This window comes from Armigeres subalbatus, chromosome 1 (genome assembly GCF_024139115.2).
Source record: "Armigeres subalbatus isolate Guangzhou_Male chromosome 1, GZ_Asu_2, whole genome shotgun sequence".
NCBI classification, from domain to species: Eukaryota; Metazoa; Arthropoda; class Insecta; order Diptera; family Culicidae; genus Armigeres; species Armigeres subalbatus.
This window is the reverse complement of record NC_085139.1, coordinates 159,297,384-159,307,291: the sequence shown is the minus strand read 5'-3', so window position 1 is coordinate 159,307,291 and position 9,908 is coordinate 159,297,384. Positions and strand designations below refer to the sequence as shown.

The following is a 9,908-nucleotide window of genomic DNA, read 5'->3' as shown; positions in this document are numbered from 1 at the left end:
TTCGCATAGTATTTATTATTTCATGTAATATACATAATAAAATTTTCCAGTTTGTGCTGAAATCGTGGTCAGTACATTAAAGCCTTCTTCATTCCTAACTTTAACAAAGGTTATCTTTATTAACTAAGGATTATTTTATACTCAAATATGATACATATCAGTTCTACGAAGTAAACGTATTATTCACACTCAGTGAAACATCTATTAACTGTATTTCTAACGTAGTATATTACAATGACCGTGTAGTCCATCAATATTTTCTCGATTTTCATCTGCACGACCCATGCCATGAGACTGTCAATATAATCACCTTCTTTCCAAGTCGTTATGTGATTTTTATGCAACCTATACCTACCGTTGTTGATAATTGCAAACTGTTCCGGCATATTTGCGCTCTTTTCATATCAAGCAGCATTCCTGAATGCTACCTTTCACTCTTATTAGACCTGCGACATGAAAGAACCAGGTGAATCATATAATGGCCGTTCAATGTTTGTCCTATCCTTATTGTTCACATAAAGCCATAGCGTATGAAAGTTGATGATTATCTTCTACCAGACAGACTTACTGTTTTCCCTGCATACATGCGTCCTATTCAAATCCCCACTCTACTCTAGCCGAACATCTATTCAACGATTGATTCATCTTAGTGTATGCCCTGGCAGGGCATATCGATACCACAGACAAAAAGGCATCAAACGGTTGATTTTAATTTAGTTAACTCGTGGTTACGTTTCGTATTCTTCACTGTTTGAAATTTCACACTAGCATTTTTCACAGATTTTTTTTTATCTTGAAATTTGTTCGCTTGTTTGTCTGTGCCGATCCCCTGCCGGAGATTTTCCAGGCAAGGATTAGAGATGCTCTTTGTTCGCTGTGCTCTTCTGAGTGAGTAATAAATAAATTAACGCCCTTAGCTTTACCGTGTCTGCTCTAACTATATGCACTTGCACGTTCCACCAAGAGGGTTTCCAATTTGCTGGCAGATGTTCTTCGGCCAGACTGGACTGCCTCCCCTGGCGGTAGAGCAAATTATTCCAAAGTTTTCTTATATGCTAAAATCTAAAGTGATTTGTACAAGGTTTTGGTAATTTCACTTCTCGCTCTCTCGTTGTCCCATCTAATCTGGCTTAAAGTTCTTTTTTCCCACCGAGACTGCACCGATCGTTAATTGCACTCTTGTCCATCAAGTGGTGTCGGAAACAGAGTCAAGTTATGCTCGCCAGGATGCTTGCGGCTGAACATCGCCGGACAGTTTTAGGGATGTGGTTTGAGGTTACCTCGTTTAGTTATACGGTTGGGTGGTTCACATTGAAAGCTTTACTTTAGTGGATAAACGAAAACAAATTGAAATAAAAGAAAAAAAATCCTGGTGTTACTTGAAAAACTGGGAAGATTTGAAATTACGTCTATTCTTATATGTCTTTCATCAACTAAAAGGATATAACGTGGATAAAGGTGCTCATCAGTATCCTGAATAGTAAGTAATGATGGAGTTATATCGAAACTGGAATATTGGGATATGAAACTTAAGATCACCAAACATTGAGTTAGAAAAAAAACAAAGCTTGCGAGAGGTGTTCGAGCACCTGGCGTGATGTGTAGACTTTAATAAGTGAAAGGCATCAATGACACCTCGGGTTGGCGATGATAGAAGTCTCGAACAAAGCAATGACTGTCATAATAAATAAAGCCTTCCAACGACCGCAAGGAAAGCCCAGGATTCACAAAGAACATCGGTAACGTCCCGAGCAAGTAAGAACCACGATGGAAGCTTCGGATAGAAGTCGTCGTCCTGGTAGAGCAAAGAAGGTCACCAGAAGCAAGACAATCCATACTAAACATTTAGAAGTTGATGAATTACTTGCTTATGACATGATGCGGTGAAAGAAAACTGCTAACGAAAGTATGATGAAGTAAGGCCATATGATCAACAGTTAATTGATAAGTCAGCTTTTTGCCAGACGTTGTGGATTGAAAATTCTTTGAACGGATTTGATAGTGTTATAAGCGACACCATCGCCGTCAGTTAGGATGAAACAAAACTCCGGAGCGAAGAACATCGGACATCGTGGGACACTTCGTATTCTCCGGTAATAGTCGATCTGGCATTCAAACCATTATCTCCATTCTGAAGGCGAGAGCGTCTTACGAAAACCCGGATAAGATGGACATTGTTTATGCGGAAGCATCAGTTGAGGCCGATCGTGGCTGAGCGGTAAACGGAAGAGGCTGAAGATGCTGCTGATGAACATCTGAAAGCGACTGATAAAAAATGATGTGCCGAAGCCCGAGATCGTTCAAACGCGGCTCATCTCACAAGACTCTAGTAGTCCACTTGAAAAGGATTCATCCACCCTTTATTCACTGCATCACAAAGCACTCAGAGATCTGCCAACCTTCGAATTTCGAACCGAACAGTCTGTAATCAACATTGAATTTTGCTACAGTGAAATGTCTTTTACTCGATATTGAACCATTGAACTAGATTCTGTATGGAAATCTTATAAATTTGACTTTGTTTGATTTTTGAGAAATTCTCGCTCAATTTTCAAAAGGACCTAAGTAACATTTTATTCATGAATTAATTCAAATATTGCAATCAACAGACCAATATGAAAGCTTTTGACTGCAGTACTCAAATAATTTCATGAAAAAAATGTAACTTAGGTCCTTTTGAAAAGTTGAAGAATTGTTTAAAACATGTTTCTTTGAACCACCCTATCCATGTCCCACTAGTTATTTCGCCCGTTGAGTATGCAGTCTAATTATTATTTCCCTAGTTCTGCCCACGTCCCACCGCCCCGTACAGGACGTATCGAGGTAGTGCGGGAGAGTAAGCCATTTCCTGTTGAAATTTCCTACTGCCGGAGGCCACCGCACGCACCCCCCTTACACCGTCCGCCAGGGAAAGTTATTCTTTGGGCTCTGCAGAATGTCTGGTCGCTGCCAGAAGTGGTGTCTAATCCCCTGCTTCGTCATTTATTGTCTCCCGAACAGCCAAGCACGGCTGGCGATGCCGCAGCCCCAGCAATAAGTATGAGGTTTAGCACTTGCCAGCCACGATTTTGTTATTTCTTCGTTGATCTTTTGTTTGGGTTTACTCGTCTTTGTTAAATCGTCGTCGGGCGACACGATGAAGTGCATGGCATGTGTGATTGCATTTTCCCAGCCTACTCAGGTTTTGAGCAGACAATTGTTTCCCGCTTGGATGTTATTGTTTGGGTGTGACCAATTTCTGTTGTTCCATCCATTGTACAACGAAGCTTTTTGTTCCGTGCCCAATTGATGCATCTAGCACGTTCCCCGGAAGTGGCAAGCTAGCTGCTGAGAATTTCATCTTTTAGATGCTTTCATGTTTTAGAACCCTGCCGTTTCTTTGATTTGCTTGCAGCGAGTTTGCTGAATCCAATTACAATCTCGCGTGATACTTTTTCGACTTGGCCATCATTGGTTAATCGCCGTTTGTGTGCTTGAGACGATAGGTTAGTGATAAGCCCAGCTCCTCACTTCCCTTTCGCGCGCGCACACATTACAGTTACCAGCAAGGATGAGTTCTATTGGCACACAATTTTCGGTGGAAAAAGCAACTTTCTGCCTTCCAAAAGTGGAACCGTAAAGCTTCGGTCTAGTGCAGGGAATTGAACAGCAAATCCCACCGGTACGACAAAAAGGGTGACTTGAGGATATTTCCGGGCTTGAGAAGATTTGCGGCGGCATTTGTCGTTGCAATGACTACCGACGCCGGGCTTGGCAAGTGGTGATATGTTTGCTGATGCGATGGATACTGCATGTGAGCCTGTTGATAATGGTGCTGCTGTTGTTGTTGTTTGTGCTGGTCAAACACCAGATTGTACAGGATATGATTGTCGTACGGCTGGGGGTGGCTGGCAGTGTAGGCGATGGGGGCGGGTCTAGCCGGCACCGAGGTGTAGTGTTGATTCTCATGATTATTTGATGAGGCTTGATAAGAATAGTAATTCTGAGGAATGACATTGTCGTGATGGTAAGGATCCACTCCTCCTGCCGGTGCAGCACACAGCCCTGGATAGGAGGAGGACTTTTGCAGTCCATGCTGTTCACACGTTGGATGCCCGGTGATGTATGGAACCTGTCCTTGGACGTTGCCACTGCAAGCAGTCAAGAGGAAGATAAGCAAAAGTCATATTATAATGGTCAATGTTGTTAAAAGGAGTGTCAAAGCTCTATTGGCAGTCTACTTACGCTGGGCCGTAGTTGCAGACATACAATTTGTTGTATTTGTTTCCAGAATAATGGTACGAGTATCCGCATCCAACAAGGTAGGTGTCAGCCCATATTAGCTGGAAGAGCAAGAGAATTTAAGAAGGGATGAATTAATTCCATGGATTTAGTTTGTTTTGTTTTACAAATAATCTTTCTGGATGAGTGAAATTCGCAATTTGATTTTCAGGCACTTTATTTCCATTTACATATCACAATAAGTGTACCTATAGTATAAATACCGTATTCGGAAACTCTATGTGCAGATGCATATAATGTTAAAGATTCAATTTGAAAAGTTTATTAAAGGCACTCAATTTGTCTTGTGGAAATCGTGAATTAAAGTGAATATACATCTAAACCAACATTTAAAAAGGGCGTAACAACCGTAAAGCCGGACGGGATACGAACAACCTTAGGGAAGATCGGGTAACCAACCCCGGTGGGAACTATGGTCGTATGCTGACAGGGAAGGGGGTATTTGCTCCTCTCCGGGGCTGCAAATCTGAACGAGCGTCTGTTCTCCATGATAGGAGCAGGTCACAACAGCGTTTGTTCCCCATGTTAGTGGCTGATCATCGACCGAGTGCCAGCGAGGGACTCTAAGCATGATTGTGAACCATGGTCCATCACTAATGCTCTGCTTCCAACACAGCCTTCCGTATCCATACATCTGTAGATCACAAATCGACCACGTTCTAATTGATGGAGGGCACTTCTACGACATTATCGACTTCAGGACATATTGTGGCGCTTACATCGATTCTGACCACTATCTGGTGACTGTGCCCAAAACTATCCGCCATCAACAATGATCGGTACCGACGACATTACAGCATATCTCAATCCTCGCACACACCTTAAGATAAATTAATCTACCCGACTCTCGCATCGCATGCATATTAGGGTGCCAATGAAAATCGACTTTTCGTTAAGTGTATGACCAAAGCGGTCAAAGTTTGACTGTTTTGAAACACGAAAATTTCCCAAGTTGGGGTGGGGGTGTTACAATGCGAAATCTATTTTATTTATGCCAAATGTCTTCAAAATGCATGAAACGTCAATATCTGATGTAACCTCGATTTTTTTTGTTTTGAAAATTGACTTTTTGGGACTTTTTGCCTTTCTCGTACAACAAAGTTGTACCGAAAGGCTATGAGAAATTTTGTAGGCAAACTTTTTTTTAAACTTAGCATTATTCGCATTGAAACTTAGCATTTTTGCGAGTAAACAAGTTGCATTCGACGGGCAATGCGGTCCCATTGATTGCCATTGAAAATTGGCCCTATCGGACATTGCATTTTGAAATTATTAAAAAAAAAATCAAAACCGAAAAAAAATATTTTCAGGTATGGTGGGAATGCATAGAATTAATGCAACAACATGCAAAATTAAAGAAAAATGCGATCTAGACCCCTACAGTGCTTTTCTGACCTTGCTTAGGTGTTTTTATTTCAATACATTTTACGATGCACGAGAAAGGCATCATCGCCGCTAGGTGGATTAATCTGGGTTTTTTTCTTAATCGGACTTCGTTAAGTGTTTGACCAAAGCGGTCAAAGTTTGACGATTCTAAAACACGAAAATGTCGCAAGGGAGAAGGGTGGGTACGGTAAAGAATCAAAATCGTTTTTTTAATGCCAAATGTCTCAGAAATACATGAAACGTCAAGATCTGATGTTGTCTCGTCAAAAAGTCAAGTCCCAATTTCAATTTTACTTCCATTTTTTCCAGAGATAGCGCCAGATCTCGACGTTTCATGCATTTCTAAGACATTTGGCATTTTTCCCCCGAATATAAAATAGTTCGTGTCTAAATGATGGTAAAAAAGGGGTCAAATTGGTCAAAATGGACAATTGATCGAAAGTGTCGTTCGGCTGAATTGGTCATTTTGGATATTTTCACGACAGTTCCCGACGACACGACGGGAGAATCTTTTGAATTTCGCCTAAAAAAATTGACGAACTTCCCTAGAAGATTGTCCACGGGACCAACTTTCAAGTTTTGAGAACTTTTTGGAGTTACCTAGTAAAATTGTTTGGGATCTACATGAGAATCTCTTCAGAGTTTTTACGGGAAGTTGTTCCAAATTTCTACATTAGCATTAGCATTTAGCAGTTCGCACAAATTCGTAGGTGGTACAAGCCAAGATTATTGTATGAGAGTAGCATCACTTTCATCCGTTAGCACAGATATTGATTCGGGACTAATCACTAACTCTTAGATGGAAGCAATGTACTCTCCAAAATAGTCGAGATCTGTCCTGGCCACGTCCTTGCGAATGCTGAGGAAGGGGAAGGATGATTTGTTGGACACCTACTTAAGAAAGATGCAGAGTTTTTGGATTTCTTCAGAAAATTCTTTCTATTTTCGATTTAAAATTCTTGGTAAGTTCCATTCCATTCCAGTAAGACCGAAAGTCAAGACAAAATTTTCAAAACGACTTATCTGCTTTTGTAAACAAAGATTCAAACGACGATTTGACGAATCTGATAGCTCTCCCAAGCAAACCAGCACCATCAACAGGTAGCGGAAACCTTCTGCTACCTGTTGGTGGTGTTAGTTTGCGTGGGAGATCAGATTCGTCAAATCGTCGTTTGAATCTTTGTTTACAAAAGCAGATAAGTCGTTTTGAAAATTTTGTCTTGAAGTGACAGTCGGCCGAGCTGGTAATTTGGCCGAAAAAGCCGTTTGCCCTAACAGGTTGTCTGGCCGAAACGATCGTTGCCCAAAAATGCCATTTAGCAGAAATAGTTTTTTGATAGAATAGGCCATTTGGCCCAAAATGTCATTTGGTCCAACGGGGTCATATGGCCAAATTTCAATGACTGAACCTCGTACTGAACGGGTAATATAATTAGAAAGGGTCACTTGTTTGGCGAAATGGTATTTTTGTAAATTGACCATTGAACTTAATTTCGTGGTCTTTCTGTTTTTAAGTCGATACTGGACTTTAGGCCAAAGGACATCTAGCCAGGTACCATTTAGCAAAACGTTTCAGCTTAATAGGATTTGGTTAGATGGCTTTTGGCTTAAATGCCAGTATTGACTTAAAAGTAGAGAGTTTTTACGAAATTTCGTTCAACGGTCATTCGACAAAAGGTCTTTTCAACGTAAATGTCATTAGGCCAAACGGATGGTTATTTTGGACTAAATTACCCATTCAGTTATTGGCCGTATGACCTGTTGGCCTAAACGATATTTTCGAACAAATGACCTATTCTGTCAAACGACCATATCGGCCAAACGGCATTATTGGGCTGATGACCTATTCGGCCAAACGACCTGTTGGGGAAAACGACTTTTCGGCTTTCGGCCAATGGAATTTCCCAAGAATTTCTTACGAACAATACACTAGTAGTTCGATAACTGCAACTTGTTTTCGTTTCAGTTAGCGAATGGCGTTCGATAACTGCGACGCATTCTAGACGTCAAACAATTGTCAGACGTCGTCAAAATAGAAGTGCATCTGATTGTTCACCGCTATGCAGCTATCATTGACTTTGACATAGTTTTGAAGCTCAGCTGTCTGATAATTACAAAACTGATGTAATTTTTAAAATGCAGTTAAAAGCATTGCAGTTAAATGACTTTCAGTTATCGAACGTCTACTGTAATCCTCCGCGGAAATTCTAAAGAAGTTTCCGTTAAACTTATGGAGAATTTCTCCTGAGCATTCCAGAGAGTTTTTCTCGAAAACTCTTTATAGTCTCCCCCGGGAAATTCTTAAGAATTGGCTGTTTTATCGTTGCCCATGCCAAACTAGCCGTCTCTATCATTCTAGACTGAGAAAGATAACGGTAAAACACCCATTCAACCAGCCGCACTCTACTAAAATAATCAATAATGTTCTGTGCAAATTTGGAAGAATACTAAACAGAAACTCAACAAGAACATGATTTTCCGAAGTTTTTCCTGTAGAAGTTAAGAACATTTTTTTGTGAAAATTCTAATGTTTCTCATGTAAATTGCGACAAATTTTCTGCTGAAATTCCAAACAATTTTATTTGGGAATTTTAAAGAGCTTCTCTTGGTAATTCCAAAGATTTCTCGGAACTTCAAACAATCCGAAAATATTTTCCAAATTTTGGAAAAACTTATAGATTTTTCTTTAGATTTTTCTTTTAATGTCTAAAAAATATCCCGAAAAAATGCAAAAAAAAATCTTAGAAAAACGTTATGAAAAAATCGCTACGCCGAATCACGCCGCCGCCGGCTAAAATGGCTTTCGGCGTGACGCCGAAAATGCCGCCGCCGCCGACCAAAATTCTGACAAACGCCGCCGCCGACGAATATCGGACCAGCGCACACCTCTAGTTGCAAGTCCCTGTTACAAGTAATTCGGACAATGCTAAATTCCAAAAAGTGTGTCTACAAAATTTGTACACATACACACATACACACACATACAGACATCACCTCAGTTCGTCGAGCTGAGTCGATTGGTATATAACACTATGTGCTTCCGGGGCTCCTATCAAAAGTTCGTTTTTGGAGTGATCATATAGCATTTCGGTACAACTTTGTTGTACGAGAAAGGCAAAAACAAGTAAAGCCGTTGAATATTCGATAATATTTTGAATTTGATTTTATTACTATATAATTTTTATCTATATAATCTGGTAAAGCTTTGAACAAAACACTTATCGAATGACATGCTAAATACGCGCCCTTTTTTTCCTTGTTTATGTAAATTTTTAAATTTGCTCTTGCATCGAGGGATTTCAATAATGATGGCAACTGATCAACTTCAAAGTTGAAATTAATTGACCCAATCACGTCAACCAATGCCACCAAACTACCGTCAGAACCACTCCGGGAATTGATATGTTTTTTTTTTGTTGGTAACACACGCACTATTGATATTGGAAGATATGCAGATTATAGAGTCTTAAGGAATTCATAAAGCAAACATTTATTAAATCCTCCCCGCAAAAAAAAATGATTTAAAAAAATTAACTTTTGTTTATTTGGATGGCTCATTTGCCGTTAAGCGTTACGGAGCCAAAATCATGTTTCAAATACATTTTTTATGATTCTTATGCAGTGCATAAGAATAATATAAAAATATAATATGTATGCACTAATGTAAGATTTGGGGAACCGATGAACTCGCGATTTAGTTTTGGAATACATCAATCCAGTAGGAAAATAAAGGAATTTAGGGTGCTAAGTCATAATGATGCTGGTGATTACAACTGCTTCACTTCTGTAACGGGACGAACACACATTGTCTTGGGAGACAACAACGAGAGGAAGACATATGAAAGGGAAACGACAGATATTAAAATGGACAACAAGAAGACATTCGTGACAGGATACGGCAGACAAGAGGATGGGCGGACTATGATTACAGTATTAAATCAGCAACTCTTAAAAATAGGTAGACAAGGGACATGTAATCGAGCTCAAGACCCACCAACACATCTCTAATAGGCTTTAGTTGTTTCCTCGGACACGGAGATATTCCTTTACCGCAGATGGCTCGAATGAAGTCCCATATTCAATTTGTTTTAACCATGGACGCTTTGACACCTGTGGGCGAATTGAATACAACCATCTACCCAATTCCCCATTTTTCCATTTCTACCGCCAGCTGATCAAGGTTTCCTGACGAACTAATAGGAAAAGGTTTCACCTCATGTCCCGGGATTGAGCAATGAGGG

The 9,908-nt window shown here is 40.1% G+C and overlaps 1 protein-coding gene across 1 annotated transcript in view; it reads right to left on the bottom strand.

Moving 5' to 3' along the window:
• LOC134205420 (CRISP/Allergen/PR-1-like) overlaps window positions 1-9,908 on the bottom strand; it is a 53,569-nt gene continuing 43,661 nt past the window's right edge. Inside the window, exons 6-7 of the mRNA XM_062680648.1 lie at window positions 4,225-4,322; window positions 1-4,130 (exon numbers count right to left, since the gene is read on the bottom strand). Coding sequence (XP_062536632.1) covers window positions 3,629-4,130; window positions 4,225-4,322 — 600 coding nt within the window. The 3' untranslated portion in view covers window positions 1-3,628. The remainder of the gene's footprint in view (window positions 4,131-4,224; window positions 4,323-9,908) is intronic.